The sequence below is a fragment of the Pyxicephalus adspersus genome, chromosome 6, assembly GCF_032062135.1.
Source record: "Pyxicephalus adspersus chromosome 6, UCB_Pads_2.0, whole genome shotgun sequence".
Classification (NCBI taxonomy): domain Eukaryota; kingdom Metazoa; phylum Chordata; class Amphibia; order Anura; family Pyxicephalidae; genus Pyxicephalus; species Pyxicephalus adspersus.
In genome coordinates, this window is record NC_092863.1 from 76024982 (window position 1) to 76042483 (window position 17502).

At 38.8% G+C, this 17502-nt stretch overlaps 2 protein-coding genes across 2 annotated transcripts in view; one reads left to right on the top strand and one right to left on the bottom strand.

Annotated features, from left to right (window-relative positions):
• The window catches only part of RAD17 (RAD17 checkpoint clamp loader component), a gene marked incomplete in the record, with an annotated part of 11830 nt that extends 8785 nt beyond the window's left edge, over nucleotides 1-3045 (bottom strand). The window contains 1 exon segment of the mRNA XM_072413960.1: nucleotides 2967-3045.
• Nucleotides 3046-3309: 264 nt separating this feature from the next.
• On the top strand, nucleotides 3310-8995 carry AK6 (adenylate kinase 6). The gene is made up of 5 exons (XM_072416224.1): nucleotides 3310-3452; nucleotides 4403-4495; nucleotides 5521-5579; nucleotides 6028-6173; nucleotides 7128-8995. Exons 1-5 carry the CDS (start codon nucleotides 3425-3427, stop codon nucleotides 7315-7317), a joined length of 516 nt encoding a protein of 171 aa, XP_072272325.1. The 5' UTR covers nucleotides 3310-3424; the 3' UTR covers nucleotides 7318-8995.
• The last annotated feature ends 8507 nt before the right edge of the window (nucleotides 8996-17502 follow it).

Consider the following 17502-nt stretch of genomic DNA (forward strand, 5'->3'; position numbering starts at 1 on the left):
CAATCACTTCATTTCAGGGGCTCAAAAGTAATTGGACAATTGACTCAAAGGCTATTTCATGGGCTGGTGTGGGCAATTCCTTTGTTATGTCATTAGCAATTAAGCAGATAAAAGGCTGGGAGTGGATTTGAGGAGGGGGGGGGTGGTCTTGTATGTGGAAATTTTGACAACCTGCTCCCCATGCAGGTGAAACAAGCCATCCTTAAACTGCAAAAACAGAAAAAAACCCAGTTCAACTGCATCTGATTTGTTTCATTTAAAATTAACTGTGGTATTGTACAGAACAGAAAAGAGTTGTCTCTGTAATGTAGAGAACAGAAAAAAAGTTGTCTCTGTCCAAATATTTATGGACCCAACTGTACATATGACTGTGATGTTTTACTGAAGGGCACTGTTTACTGATTCCCTTTGAGATACACCCCCTGGATTACAGAGGGTTTCATTCATCTCTACTGAGTCTGATGTGATGCAAATAATTTCAGGAGACTTCGCTTCAACTGCACAAGATGGCTCTACCCAATCAGTTATCTGAAAAGATAAAACCACATCTCTGATGATGTTGTCTTAACCTGATCTTTACTGCAAATGAATGTCCAGTTGTCAGGAATGCGAGATAATAGTATTCTATCTAACCCGGTGGAAAGTCAAATTGCTTTTAACAAAACCACAGTGTCTTTTTTTTTTTTTGCTTTTGATTCAAACTTTTAATAAACTGCACTGAAGTAGTCAACTGATCACAACAAATGTATTTGAGAATTAAACTAATTAAACTTAAAATGCTCCTAGTTATTTATTGCAATTGAATGTGTGATTCTCAGTTAATGTTGCATGGTTGAAATTGAAAATTGCCATGTATTTGGAAACCCTAAAGTATATTTAAATCCAACAACAAATTTTTTGTTTTGTTTTTTAGGCACAGAACATTTTCTATAAAGATTAAAAAAACAAAAACAAAAAAAACATTGTTGGTCATGCAAAAATGTCCCAACTTTTAGTACACTGAACTGAATTTGTTTCTATGGCTGTGCAGGATAACCATTACTCATCCAATAAAACAGAGCCAACACAGAAAACATTCTTTTCTGTAAACTACATAACACCTTCCAGTGATAAAAAGGAGTAATTAGGAAAACAAATCCAGCCCTAAGGATTGGTAGGCTGCAATATATTACATTTTTGTTCTTGGGTTTATATACTCAGCAGTGAGATAAAATATTTAGCAAAGCATTATTAGGAAGCAAAGCTAAAATATGTTAAAGAAATGAACAGCCCCCATCATGCAAACATGATTATAAGCTGCATATTGAACAAGTTATTAAGTGCATTTTACTTCACTAACACAGAGGTAAAAAATTAAAAAAAAAAGATAAAAAATAAATATCTAACTTTTCTGCAACACACCAAACCAGTTTTGGATTACTGGCTCAAAGCTGTGAAATCTAATGATCCCCATAACAATTGAGCAACTTCTACATGGCAGCCACTATGTATTTCATAGAAGATATTTATTTTAAAATCATTCCAAATTAAACTCTTTGTTTTTATCAGCTGAATACATTCCTGGTACATGAAAAAACAAAATGAGTCTATAGGCCGGCCACATCCTAAGTAGAACAACCTATCACCTGCCAGCTGCTTCAAAGCAAGACATTTGTTTTCTATGGGAAAGGGTAATGTCACCCTCTTATAGCTCTTCCTTCCAAAGATTATACAGTTCTGACTAAGTAGGGGATGTGTTTGATTTCTGCCATTGAGTCGCTGCATACCCATGGGAAGCTAGAGTCTCGCTGTGCACCCTTCTGGCAGGACACAGGCTTCTCTATGTGGCTGGTTTCTAAACTAAAAATACAAATCGTAAAGCTTTGAATGCACCTGTAATGTATTAGATGGATTTAAACTTAAAAACTAGTCAAGCTTCATGACAAATAAAAATATTATTTGCATGCAGGCCACTTTCATGTGTATATTTAAAGCAGACCTAAACTCAAAATTTTTACTTTACACAAAAGTGTCGATGACAAAAAGGGTGCAGCACCGCCCCTTTAAATCTTGATTGCCGCAAATGGGCGCGTAGAGCCTCCCAAGATACCTATGTCACACATGCCGAGAGGCTCTGGCTGCTCTTTCTGCGCATGTCCAATCTCTAAGGGGAAAGAGATGCCGATCTCCAGCATGAGCAGTCAGATCGGCTTCCGCCCCCCCCCCACCTTTGCAGTGTGCTATGACACACAATCTCACCCCTGCACAGTGCAAAATCAGGTGGCATAGGAAGAAGACCAGAAGAGAAAGCAGCAGATGGAGGAATTCTAGGACGACGTGGGACCGGATCAAGGGAAGGTCCAGCACCATCAAGGGATCTGTGGGATTAAGGTAAATGTGATTTTCTTTTTCTTTTCAGTTTAGTTCCGCTTTAACTAATACTGCTTTTTAACAAAGATATTTTAACAAATGTGTAAGTTCATCCCTGCAGCAGGATCAAGCGATCCCTCATTGTTCCTAGAAGCCGGCACCTTGCCAGTTGCTTTATCACTCCATTCTGCAATGGGTAGGTGCAACACGTAGAGTCTCCCTGGATCAGTAACCACACAGCAAACTCACTGCCAATCTAACCACAGCCTAAAGCACTATTTAGAATGAATCATGTTTCCATTTCCTTATAGTAAATATAGAAGGGTTCCCCATTGTTAATAAAGTAGATAAACTCTGCTCTAATGTAAAGGAAAAGCTCCCACCAGGACACAGGTAGCACATAATAACACTGGCAGGGTTTATAGGTTTGGTCTGCACACAAGCCGAGCCCCTCTGACCAGTCTGCTGGAACTTGCAGTTCCACAACATCTGGGGTTCCACACACGTGACCAGAACCAGCCAGTCACATGGTGGAGACACTTTTCTTTCACACCACACCAAGAATAAGTCCTGCCGGCTCCAGGCGCCGAATACTCGGTAAATGGCCAGTCACTCACCGTCCCGTACACGTAGGAACGCTGGGGAGCTGACAATTCTATGCAGACAATACACTTCTCAAGCTTTCGGACGCCTGACATTTGCGTCACCAACCTGGCGTGACGCAGCCGACAACTTGAAAGTCGCCACCGTAGAACGGCTCGTGGAGGCGGGGGTCGCCATCTTAAATGTGGGCAAAGGTAGAAAACTACATTTAGAAATCGAAAGCGAAATGATTTATTGAAATCTATATCTGTTGCCCAGCGGCGACACATAAGTACGATTTCTGAATGGAATTTTTTCTTGAATCGTTTTTGTCGCTTTAATGCCAAAGTTTACCTCTTTAGCGTGTTGTACGATTGGTCGTGGAAATGACGTAATGTTCTGACTCCTCCCCCTCCTCGTGATTGTGGTGGTGAGAGAAGAGAAGTAGATCCGTGTAACACGTGTCTGCCGTGATCAGGACAGAACAGTGACAATGAAACACCCCAACATCTTACTGACAGGTTAGTGACACCCCATTACCCCAACACTCGGCCTATAGGTGACTGCTGGCTCCCTGGACCTGAAAAACCTTCTGATTGGTGATTGACACCTTCTATACTCCAATATCCTACCTATAGGTGACTTGTGCCCCTACCTGCAGATGAATTACAATCCCAGTACCTCAATATCCTATCTGCAGGTGAATCACAATTCTTGTAGCCGAACACTAACTATACTAACTCCAGCTCACTCAAAATCCTGCCAAGACTGATGCCCCCTAAACTTCAACATCTTACTTACAGGTGACTGATGCCCCCTTATACCCCAAAACCTTACTTACAGGTGACTGATGCCCCCTTATACCCCAAAACCTTACCTACAGGTGACTGATGCCCCACTGATGCCCCCTTATACCCCAATGTCCTACCCACAGGAGACTCATGCCCCCTAAACCTCAACATCTTACCTACAGGTGACTGATGCCCCCTTATACCCCAAAACCTTACCTGCAAGTGACTGATGCCCCCTTATACCACAACATCTTACTTTCAGGTGACTGATGCCCCCGTATACCCCAAAACGTTACCTACAGGTGACTGATGCCCTATACCACAACATGCCCTAAATGTAACATTTAAAAATACCTTGTTGCACCCCAGCATTCTATTCACAGGTGACAGAATATGCAGTCTTGCTTTCCACAGATTGATGTTTAAAATCTTCAAATGACCTCAACATCCTAATAAATATTTAGTTATAACCCCAGTACATGAGCCACCATAAACTTCACATACTTCTAACACACACTGTAACCAGATGTGTGATACATAATCTACTTCAGCTAGGACAAATCCAAAAGAAGCATATGACGGATCCCACGTTTTATTCACATTCTGCATTGTCTATTCCTGGGACATAACTACCTTCTGTTTTTGTAACACTTGTATTTCTTATGATGTTTGGTTTGCAGGGACTCCAGGTGTTGGAAAGACAACTCTTGGCAAAGAGCTTGCAGAGAGATGTGGCCTGACATATGTAAATGTTGGAGAACTGGCAAAGGAAGGTAGGAACATAAATGTCTTAAAGAATCCATTTTTTTAATAAAACAGTTACATATCAAAATCATCAGTATGATTGCCCTGTATGATAACGGCATGTAGTTCCTGTGTAAATAAATTAGTCCTGTTTTGTGAATAACTATCTGCTGTTCCAGTAAATTGACCCATTTAGGTAATACTAAACTCAAAGTAATATAATAGCTAAAACACATTGCATTCATGCACAAAAATACTTTTGGTGCCTCCTTTTACTCCAATGCTTTTATATTCAGCATGAAAGGTAAGGTTAGAACGACATGATGTTATATGCTGATGTATTCAGCAATAAGCGTAGGTGTAGAGTGTTGTTAGCTTCTGATGTATTCAAGGAGATGATTACATGCTGCATTTGTTAAATGATGGTGTATGCAGGGAGATGGGTACAGGTAATTCTGTGTGTTACGTACTGGTGCTCACTGTGTATGTTCATAACATACAATCAAATGTCAAAATAAATTAGATACCTGCATCCCATGTGTATTACAAAGGAATGGGGATTGTGGGGGAGGCAGAGTTGTGACCCGTTTTGCTATTTTGAAAAAACTGGGTTAGACAATAGGTTCAATAAAAACTTTTAATCTAACAAAAATCTACTTAAAAGTTGTGAATTCTCAACTGACATTTGATCAATATATCATTCACACATTGATCTGAAATTCCTTTCATGTAGTCAGTCAAATACTAATATATATGTCTTATGTTTTATTTTAAGGGGGCACCACAAAAAGATCATCTGGAATCTACTCCTATTTCAAAGCCCTATTTAGCAAAGTGCTTATTCAAAGTGGATTTTTAGAAAATCATTACTGCCTTTCAGCATTAGGTAGTCTGTTGGGTAGGCATGGGAAAACTACTTAAAGCCTTGGTAGGAACACAGAAGGCCCTCTGTTTAAATATGGAAATAATTGTTAATGTAGATAAAAATCCTACTTTAGAATTTGGAAGCTGTAATGCAAACTGTTATAACTTAATGTTCTCCTTTGGCCTTTAGGCACTTTGTATGAAGGTTATGATGAAGAATATGACTGCCCTATTCTTGATGAAGACCGAGTAAGTTGTCTATTCTTCAAATGTATATATTGATTAGTGTATTCTGGCCAATTAAAGTTGGCTATTTGTCAGTAATATATATAGAAATATACCTAACCTGTGGAATTTATTCTAAGTATATTATATAAAAAAATGTTCATTAAATGCTGCGATATGGCAGCTAAGGGTATATATAGATCTGTATTTCTGTAGAAGTCAGACTGTTGCCTTTACATCCAAACTTCTAAGCCGGGGAGGACTTACTTTATATGAAATAACCAAAATAAAGGCAAGAATTAAATGCATATGTCCAATAGTATGTTCAAAAGGCATCCAGTGCTGGCAACCCACATATTTGTGTAGTGAGAGATGTACTTTATAAAAGGAGAAAAATATTTTTTTTCAGCTGCCTGCTTGGGCTATTCTGTATGGTTTACACTTCTGTATCATCATCTGTTTTTTTTTCCAGGTTATCGATGAGCTGGAGGATAAAATGGGTGAAGGTGGAGTCATTGTAGACTATCATGGTTGTGACTTTTTCCCGGAGAGATGGTTCCATATTGTGTTTGTTCTGAGAACAGACAATTCCTTGTTGTACGAGAGACTGCAAAGCAGGTAAAATTACAGCAACTGTTTAAAGAGTAACTTTTATAGCTGATGGATAAGACAGATGGATTGTTCAGATATCATCTCAAAAAGGTTTAAATGAGGATAAAAATTGAAAAATGTATATTCAGTAGTGGCCATTTATTAATTTAGATTTCCTGTAGCCCCCCCCCCCCCCCCCTTCTGCTGGCATTTCTTTCAACAGGCCAGGGATAGCGGGATTAGTAGGACCTAGAAAGTTTTTGGCTTTTGATTTTTATCCTCTGTATCCTCAAGAATTTGCATTTCCACACCACCCGCAGTTCATGTTTGGCGAAGCTATCCTTTCAAGCTTAAAGCTTAACCCACCTGCTAAGTTATGTCCAGTAGGGGCAAAGAGCAGAAATAGGAAAAATGACATTGGCTCTATTACTCCTCCACTTGACCAATACTTTATGCAATTTTAGTTGGTGTAGGACCCCAACTGTACAAAATAATTATTTTTTAAGATCCTCAAACTTTATGGTCATGGAAGATTGGCACATGTTTTGGCACCACCTGTCAGCTCCATACATTCGTATTGGCTTATCACAAGAATTGTCTGCCTCACTGCTAACAAGAATGCACAACAGACAAGTGGAATGGGGGGGGGGGGCATGCTTCAGCACCATTGGGAATTACTTTTGCAAAGAGAATTCAGTATTCCCAAATTGCCTAGGTGTCTGTCCATTATATCTTTAGTAGCTTTCTTTCCCTTCATTAAATATTAAACAGTACAACATCAGAGAGGGAACCCTTTAAATCTATTAAAAGCTTCTCTTTTTCTTGTGCCCAAATAATTATGTTTATTGTCTGAAATATAAATATGTTTCTTTCATTTCAAAATACCAGATCTGATAAATAAACACATAGAAAGTGCCAATCATGCCACTGTAGGGTCATCTTTTATTTCTTATAAGCCTGTTTAAATATTTTTTACAACAGGGGATACAAGGCGAAAAAACTTCAAGACAACATCCAGTGTGAGATCTTCCAGACTATTTATGAAGAGGCAGCAGAGTCATACCGATCAGAAATCGTTCATCAGCTGCCAAGTAACACACCAGAAGACCTGGAGAGAAACCTGGACCAGATCACACAATGGATTGAGCAGTGGAGGAATGACAATAATTAATTTGTGGTCACAGACTCCAGTTCGCATAATATAAGTTATGTTTGGTTTGGCAAAACATACGTTGAAGTGTGTTTTACTAATTTTGCAGATCATTTATTTCTAAAGAACAGATTCGATGTACATATTGTAAAGTAGTAAATAAATATGTACCTTCAGAAAATTAGAGCAATCAGGAGGTGGGAGAATATTCCCTTTTGGATAAATTAGGCAATTGATAAACTGTCCCTTAACGTGGAATATCCCAGTGGTTATCGGTGTGCAAATATAATAGGTCTAGGCAATGGGCTGTTGGGCTGTTTGTGAATTGCTGTGGGTTGAGACAAACATCTGGACTCTTACAGGGAGGACCCTGTTGGCTTGTTCTTTTTTTTTTTTTTGCCCTCATGTAATTTTGTCACAGAGCAGACATAAGAAGAGCTGGTGTTGTATGTCAGAAGCAACTTGTTAAGTACATGGTATAAAATAGACTGCCATGTAAACCTGTCACAAGCTAAACTATTTTTATCATGTAAATTTTATCTAGCAGAGGATAAAATATGTTAAAACATAATTTCACTGCCTTTGACATTAGGCATGTCTTTGCATTTTGTCCAACTATTTCAAAATCTTTTGGTTATATAGGAAGATGCAAAATTGTCTGCTTCTTAAGGAGGAAAAAACACTGCAAGGTCTGTTAGGTCTGCTTCAAATAGTCTTGTACATGGTGTTAAAATACTGGATGCACCTTCTCTTGAGTGACTGAGGAACAGTAAATGAACACAACAGCAGACACTTACACTGTGCTTTTCTTCTAGAGATCTGTAATTGAGTTTTTTTCCATGTTAGCCATCAATTATTGCAAAAAGCTTGATGTTAAGTGATAAACTTTTTGGCTAGAGTAGTTTATATGATGATTACATGAGTTAAATATCATTACTGATCAGAGGATAATGATTATTGTCTGCAATGTGTATTTGTATGTTTTAAATATACCCAGGTATAATAACTTTTAAAAAGGATTTTGTCACAAAAATCCCAAAAAGTTGGTGCAAAATGGCAAATATATATCTATCTATATTGTCAAGCTCCTATGGTGAAAGGGGGCAGAGTTCTGCAGCAAATAATAGAATAAGGTAAATGAAATCATCATGATGAAGTTGGTTAACAATCTATTTTTGATGCCCTCTAAATTATTTTCCCATGCCTTTGTATCAGTCCAGCAGGGAAGTAATAATCTTTATATGGAGTCTTACAGAAATTCAGGGAGGGTAAGGTATTTAATTCCTTTGGTGCCTCTTCTTCCAGAGTCTAAAGTTTTTTTTTATTGTGGTGTTGTGGAGATAACATGGAAACAAAACTCATGACTATAAATTACTGTACTGTGTTAAATGCTGTATAATACGTGTCCCAGTGTTACCCTGTAAACAGTCTGTTAAGGAAATGTATGCTTTACAACAATGTTTTGTTATATGTGTAAAACAGATCAGCGTATTGTAAATTATGATGCTAATTATATGAAGAAATGTTTCTTTGTACAGTTTGTCATTTTATATGAAAAGTTTAGCTACAAAGGCTACAATAATACAATGGTTGTGCAATGGTTTGGCCAACTTAATTCAAAGCAATTTGTGACTGATAAAAGATTTAAAAAGCAGAATCACTGCTTTAACAAGTGTTAATAAAATTGCACATTATGGCACACTTTAGTACTGTAATGTCATTTGGTCTTCTGAGTTCCGAATCTCTGGCCTTCTGCGTTGGCTGATTCATAATGACATAGCTGCTGCATATGCACACATGGGCAGCTTAGTGTACACTTTTTTTTTTTTAAATTTTGACAATCAGAGCAAGACAACTTTAGCTGAAGAGTTATTAGTCTGCTTTGTCAAAACGCATGCATGTCACCAGTTTTATTTGGCAGATTCTAGTTGGTCTTTAAGAGCAGAGGTAAACAATGAGTTAAATACAGATCACTTTCTAATAAACAGTACAGACATGAAAATGAAAAGTGAAAACCTCTCATTAAAACTTTAAGAATGATAATGTGGGAAGTTTAACACAAATATTAGAAACTTTGATATTTTATGATACTGTGGAAGATATAATGGGTGCAGATTTACACCAGGCACTGTAAATGGATACATAGTACAATAAACTGTCTGCTTATATAACTAACACACACACATTTTTCTAATTTTGGTTTTGTACATTACCACAATCAATTTCAAAGAAAACAACTTAGATGCAATTGAACTGCAGACTTTCAGCTCTAATCCAGTGGGTTGAACAAAAAGATTGCATAAAAATGTGAGGAACGAAAGCCTTTTTTTAACACAATCACTTCATTTCAGGGGCTCAAAAGTAACTGTACAAATTAAAAAGCTGAAAATAAAATGTTCATTTCTAAAACTTGGTTGAAAACCCTTTGCTGGCAATGACAGCCTGTAGTCTTGAACTCACGGACATCACCAGATGCTGGGTTTCCTCCTTTTTAATGCCTGCCAGGCCATTACTGCAGCGGCTTTCAGTTTGTTTGTGGGCCTTTCTGTCCGAAATTTAGTCTTCAACAAGTGAAATGCATGCTGAATTGGGTTCAGATCAGGTGACTGACTTGGCCATTCAAGAATATTCCACTTCTTTGCTTTAATAAACTCCTGGGTTGCTTTGGCTGTATGTTTTGGGTCATTGTCCATCTGTATTATGAAACGCCTCCCAATCAATGTTACTGCATTTAGCTGGATTTGAGCAGACAGTATGTCTCTGAACACCTCAGAATTCATTCTTGTGTCCTGCTTCTGTCCTGTGTCACATAATGGATAAACACTAGTGTCCCAGTGCCACTGCCAGCCATCACACTGCCTCCGCCATGTTTTACAGATGATGTGCTATGCTTTGGATCATGAGCTGTTCCACGCCTTCTCCATACTTTTTTCTTGCCATCATTCTGGTAAAGGTTGATCTTGGTTTCATCTGTCCAAAGAATGTTTTTCCAGAACTGTGCTGAATTTTTTGGATGTTTTTGAGCAAAGTCCAATCTAGCCTTTCTATTCTTGAGGCTTATGAGTGGCTTGCATCTTGCAGTGCGCCCTCTGTATTTACTTTCATGCAGTCTTCTCTTTATGGTAGACTTGGATACCGATACGCCGACCTCCTCCTCCTTTTTCTGTTTTTGCAGTTTACCCTCATTAGCAGTAGAAGTGATACAGACGGAGAGGACCCTGCCCTGAAGAGCTTTCAATCTAGTAGGTGGGGGAATTTACACACAATTGGAGGGGAATATGTAGTGGTGGGAAGTAGTGATGATTTCAAAAGACAGAAGAAGATGGGTAGGCAAAAAATGGGTTTTGAGTGCTCTTTTAAGAGAGCCGAAAAGGACCAGGAAGACCATTCCAGAGAGTTGGGGCAGCTCTAGAAGGTCTTGTATCCGTGCATGTGATGAGGTTATGAGTGAGGAAGACATTAGTAGGTCATTGGAGGAGCGGAGAGAGCGGCTGGGGGAGTACTTTTTTACCAGGTCAGAAATGTAAGTGGGACAATAACTGTGGAGGGATTTGAAGGCAAAGCACCGGAGCTTGAATTTGATTCTAAGGTGAAATGGAAGCCAATGTAGAGATCTGCAAAGAGATGCAGCAGAAGAGGAGCGGAGGGATGGATGAGTCTGGCTGCAGCATTCATAATAGATTGTAGAGGAGAGAGTGTTAGTGGAATAGCAGAGAGGAGGAGGTTACAGTAGTTCAGACGAGAGATGATAAGAGCATGTACAATGAGTTTGGTGGTCTCGGGACAGGTAGGGGCGGATTTGGGAGATGTTGCGTAGGTGAAAGTGACAGGACCTGGAAATGTTCTGAATATGGGGGGTAAATGAGAGGGCAGAATCAAAGGTGACACCAAGACAACGTGCCTGAGGGGAGGGCCGAATAAAAGTGTTGTTAACAGTTAGATATATGTCAGGGGGAGATTTGGAATTTGAGGGGGGACGAGGATGAGTTCTGTTTTATCCAGGTTGAGTTTCAAAAATCAGTCAGACATTCATGATGAGATGGCTGACAGGCAGCATGGGACCTTATCCAGGACTGGGGGGAAACAGGTCAGGGGTGGACAGATAGATTTGAGTGTCATCTGCATACAGATAGTACTGTAAGCTAAAGGAAGATATGAGACTACCGAGAGAAGAGGTGTACAGAGAAAAGAGAACCGGTCCAAGGACTGACCCTTGGGGAACACCAACAGGGAGGAGAGTGGGCGAGGAGGAGTTACCATTGAAAGAAACTTGAAAGGAACGGTCAGACAGATAAGAAGCAAACCAAGAGAGAGCAGTGTAACAGATACCAATGGAGCGCATGATTTGTATTAGAAGGGGGTGATCAATAGTGTCAAAGGCAGAGGAAAGATCAAGGAGAAGGAGCGGGGAAAAGTTGCCTTGAGACTTAGCTCTGATGAGGTCATTGGCCACTTTAGTAACGGCTGTTTCAGTGGAAGAGGTTTAGAGACATATCAGTCTTTTGTAGCTGTTTGGTGTGATTGTTGTGCCAGGGTTGCGGTTGGCAGAGCTGGGGTAGCGGAAGGTGGCAGGGGCAACATTATCCAAAGCCAAGGAAAGAGAGTGGTTTAACATGGTGACAGCTTCATCTAGGGAGGTGATTTTGGAGAGGACGGGGGTTAGGGACACAAGGCAGTTTGACAAAAGGTTGTGGTCAACACATGTTGCATGTTAAACTGTATTTTTTTTATTGCTTTTTATTTAAAAAAAAAAAAAAAGTTTTTATATTTATTATTAAATGTATTAACTATTGGAGATATTTCCGTGAGTTTTGCTAATAATTATAGCCTACAATGTAAAATAAATTTCCATGCAAAAAAATTGTATCACTTTTTGCATGGAAATTTGGACGGAATCAGACCACTGCTTAATTGATAATGACATAACGAAGGAATTGCCCACACCAGCCCATGGAAAAGCCTTTGAGTAAATTGTCCAATTACTTTTGAGCCCCTGAAATGAAGTGATTGTGTAAAAAAAAAACTTTTGTTCCTCACATTTTTATGCAATCTTTTTGGTCAACCCACTGAATTACAGCTGAAAGTCTGCAGTTCAATTGCACCTGAGTTGTTTCATTTAAAATCAATTGTGGTAATGTACAGAACCAAAATTACAAAAAATACCTAACTGTGTGTGTGTGTGTGTGTGTGTATATATATATATATATATATATATATAACTCCCCTTCTCAAATCTCCTTGGTACAATGTGAGTAGAACTCTCAATCCTATTTTCTTTACACCTAGCCTGTCATTTACAAGCGCATTACAGGGTCCTATTATCACATGGGTTGAGTTCACAATATTTAGGAGTGAGTGGTGTCCACACATCATTACCTAAAAAACTGCTCAAAACTGAAATATCTGCTCCCCTAAGGGGAGAAACAGGGCTTTTAGGTGAAAACATTGGACTGATTAGAAGACTGCAGGAAATATTCTAGCACAGTAATGCTCACACACGACTTGTCTTACAGTGGACCTGGAATAAATTTCTTCAAAGTAATTTGCTACCAAATGTTTTCACTCCTGGACCAGAATAATTCCAGGTTTCCTGGATCATCCAGCTTCACTGATCAAAGTGTATCCTCACCAGCCTTGGAGAACTTTAATAAATCAGGGCCAATGTTTTTTTGTCACTGCTATCAGAGTAGTGATGGAAGTGGTGAAACTAGAGTGTTGTGAGCACTTTTGGGTTTAAAACAGAGAGATGGTTTGTTGCTGGGATCTTATGATAATGGAGGTCCCGTAGCATTCTCAGGATTTTCAGAATACATACATTCTAGAACCTTGATACACATGACAATCATCTTAAAATGTTACTTGTTGCTTCAGAGCCCGTGCCAGGATGCAATCAATGTTTAGGTGACTTTTAAGTTACTTTTTAGTTTGTATGCAGTATATGGAGTGAAGGGCATACTGAGTGATTACCATGTCTGTATCTACTTTTTCTTGTATTAAAGGATAACTATCGTAACAAATTGTATTGTAAAAACCTGTCACAATTTTGTGTATTTTTTTTCTCTTTAACACATCTTTATCTATGTGTTTTAACTGCTGTTCCATGGTGCATCCAAGCACAAAGATATTAGAAAATGGAACCTACAGCATCCTTATGAATAAAATAAATTGTGGCTTCATGAAGCATATGAAACCGTACAAAGGGGCTCTATTTATAAAACAGGGAATCTAACATTCCTTCAAACATTCCATAACAGGGATTACTTACTGTCATTGAAACACATACACCTGGAAGGTTCCCACAAGGAAATGTCTGATTCCCTGTTTTTTAAATAAAGCCCAAAGAGTAATAATGCACCACGTGCAATAAATCATCACATACAATCAGAACTGGTAAATTTGACAAACACATTTCATCTCATCTCCACAAGCTTATCTGAATGAGCTTTCAGCTGTAGTGATTTCACTTTTCTGGCATATTGATAACCCAAATCTGTATTCCCGAAGTCCTTAACTGGCTGTGTGAGTTATTACAGGTACACTTTAAAGTGTTAGAAGAGTTCTAAAACTGCACAGAAAATTAACTAAAGTTCCACTTTAAACCATTGAGATCAGGCAGGGTTTTATTGCAGAAAGGGACAGGCAATGTCCCTTCTGCAATAACTGTTCCTTTTTTCCTGATCACTGCACATGCAGTATTACACTTTTTTTTACCTGCCCTACAGATAATTAAAAACAAAATTGTGCCTCTTCAACTTCATTGAATTAAACCTGAAAACAGATTGATTGAATGAATTAAGAATCAATAAATTTAACTAAACATGAACCATTTTTGTGTGTGTTAATGCACTGACCATACATTAATTGTTTTGTTACCAAAAATTTCCCCCAGGTGCTAAAATTATTTTAATGTGTGTAAAGGTACCTACGCAGATTACCAGGCAGATTATTTGAAGTGGATGATTGCTTTAGAGATTTTCTATCATTAATCAATGCAAATTTTTGGCTGTTTATGACTTTTCTATCTTTTAGCTGTCAAATCTTTCACATAATATGAAAGAAGTATTCCCTTAGCACATGTCCAACAACTGTTTTCATTGTCCCCTAAATGGTATTGGTGCCTGAACTTCCCTTACGTTTTAGATTTGTGGATCACCAATGAATATCATATCCCCTGCTTATAAGGTCATCTGCTACCAAAAAGCATGTGGTGTATGCAATAGCAGAGATAGTTAATAAAGCCCTTGTACTTTAAGATGTTTGGGTATTATTTAGGCTTCCCAATGAGTCAGATCCGAATGAAAAAAAAAACACTTATGTGCAATGTATAATAGATTAAATAGTAACTTTTAGTAACTATTTAATCTATTATACATTGCACATAAGTGTTTTTTAATAGTAACTTTTGTGATGCTCAAAAACTCTCTCATGGTTCATTCTATAGAAAAGAGGATAGACAACTTTTTACTTTTCTTAAAATAGTGGAATTGTTCTGCATGTACTAGTATCTGTAAGGTGCCTGTTGCCCAACATAGATATTCAATGCTCAGACCTAAGCCAGTTAGCGCAACGAAGACAAGCCTCCTATTTCTGCCCAGGTCAATGGGTCCCATCTAATCAACATACATCCTACATCCAGGGTTTTGGGGGCAAGTTAGATATTAAGTACTCATCCTTCTCAATATAAAGTCCTTTGGGCCAAATTTGGATCTGGACACTCCCTTCTATGGCAACTCTGCACCACCAATGATGGTCTTCTAGCTAGAAATCTTTGAGTCAAAGTGCTAATTTAAGACAATTGCCTTCAAGAAGTAGAGCCCTCTCAGCATCTGACGCACCTCTTAATATCATAGTTCATTCCTTATCATTCATTCTTCACCACCCCTTTCAACAGCATCCCCCCCTCCCCATTCACAAGAGATCTCCCCCTTCAAAATTAGAGTCCTCCTTTGCTTCACACTTTACATCAGACCCCAACTTCACATCAGAGACAGAGTCTGCCCATCATTCACACTTTTCCATTAGTACCAGTTTTCCATTAGGAGCTCCTCTGTCAATAATAGTCCTAATCAGAATCCATATCAGAAGCCCCTCAGCCCTCTGTTACTGTGGACCCATTGCGGTTCACCTGTGAGTGTAACTTCACCAGCAGCTCATTGTTGTAAATTGAGCTGGCAGAGGAGATCTTTTACTATTGTCTTCTTTTGCCGAATTCATCATTTTTCATCATTTAATACAGAGTCAGCTAGAGGAAGACAAGGGTAGAAACTCTCTTCTGTCTCTGATAACAACATTTAGCGACCAGACAGAAGTCATGTAGAGATCCTCTACTTTGGAGTAAGTAGCCCAGACTCCATCATGGCTACTGTTCCTACATTATTGGTAGTGAATGACCTCACACCTGTCTGTTTTTTGGCAGCTGCTGGTGTGCAGAAACCTTCATTGCTATAGAAAACAAAGACTCCAGTATACAAACCAAACTAGAACATGAGCAAATATTAGTACAGACTAAACACATTTGCTATGATTTGATGTACATGAAGTGCACTATGTGTATTGTGGAATCTCTGTCCACCATACAGAAGTTCTGAATCCACTGACATGGGTGTTTAGGCAAAATCACGTACACACGTGCAATTTTTGTCGTTGGAAAGGATCTTTCACGATCCTTTCCAACGACAAAGGACTACACGATGCATGAACGGTGCTGTACATACAGCACCGTTCTGCTCTATGGAGAGGGGAGGGGGAGAGCGACGGAGCGGCACCCTGCTGCGCGCTCTCCCCCTTCCCTTTCATAAGGATCGGTCGTCGTTCATCGTCCGTGGATCCGCCAGAACGGTCGTTCGGACGATGGACGACGCCGACTGTACACATGCCAGATTTTCGCCCGATATCAGGCCGATGCCGATTATCGGGCGATAAAAATCTGACGTGTGTACGCAGCTTTAGAAGCGTCAGATTGTTTATAAGGCAACCTAGGTAGATACCCTATGGTCCAATGAGTGTCTGGGGAACAAAGCTCCAACTTTAATGAAGTAAACCAGAGGGAAAACACTCGCCTGCCACTACGCAAGGGAGGTTGCACATATAGGCAGTAGGTGTCTAATGGAATAAGCCATTACAGCCGATGCAAATGTTCCTAAAATTACAGAATCTGAAGGATACTTCATGGACAGCTTATCGACAGCTATCCACTTATCTTCATACACTTTGAATAGTCTTAAATATCCCCTACCCTATTTGAAAGCCTTTTATTGCAGACTGATAAAATTACCCAATGGAGTAACTCATATCTGAGAACTAGAAACCCTTATTTTATACATAGTTGTTTAGACAGAATTGGAGGACTTGTGTCAGAGAACCTGAAAAAGCTTATTCTTTGGTACATAGATTATCTTGCTCTGGAAAACATCAGAAACGGGGTTAAAGGATCTTCAGTAGGTGGTATTAATGCCCATTTGACATCCACAGATTTGACCTCACTTTCTATGCCCCCATATTAGTTCTTTTTGGGAAAAAAATAATCTAGATGTTGTATAAGCTATTAACACATTGGTTGATTTCACATATAATTCATTTTCCTAGGGCAGGTTCAGACAAACAGTGGGATCAAGCAATCCTGTTTGGATCAAGTGCCAGTCACCAGAACTGTTTTTTTTTTGCTTCTGCAGACCTACCGTCACATAGAAAATAAAGGGGGGTGGCAGTGAGTGGTCCAGTAGATGTAGTGTCCCACCACAACCTCATGAACAGTGTGAACACAGCCTTACTCTGCATGCCATGCAATGCAATATAATGTTTATCTTAGTTATTTTTCAGTTTTCTGTTTTTTTATGGTTTTAATATATTGTTGTTATGTTTTCATTGTTTGCTCAATTTCGTTTTGGTATTTGCAAAACTTTCTAATAAAAAATAGTTACACATAAAATTCCTAAAATGTATTTCAAGTTAAACATTTTTTTTTAGTTCTGGATACAGTTGTAAAAAGTTAGAACCTTGTCTGATTTTTTTGCTGTGTCCCTGTTCTCTTCTATGTGTGTCCTGGTGATAGTGGCACCATGAATAAATGAGGCAAGAATTCCAACATTTTAAAGTGTACCTAAACTAAAAAAAAAAATCACCAGGAGGTAGAGCTAAATGACAACAAATCATGCAATGACTCTTTTGTAAAACAAAATAATCCCTTTCTCCTGCTGGCTTTTTGTA

What these genes read in the sequence shown, in the direction of transcription:
- AK6 (XM_072416224.1), top strand. Translation starts at nt 3,425, where the DNA reads ATGAAACACCCCAACATCTTACTGACAG. An exon ending in TGGAGAACTGGCAAAGGAAG is followed by an intron (nt 4,496 to 5,520) that starts GTAGGAACATAA and finishes TTTGGCCTTTAG; the next exon opens with GCACTTTGTATGAAGGTTAT. An exon ending in TACGAGAGACTGCAAAGCAG is followed by an intron (nt 6,174 to 7,127) that starts GTAAAATTACAG and finishes TTTTTACAACAG; the next exon opens with GGGATACAAGGCGAAAAAAC.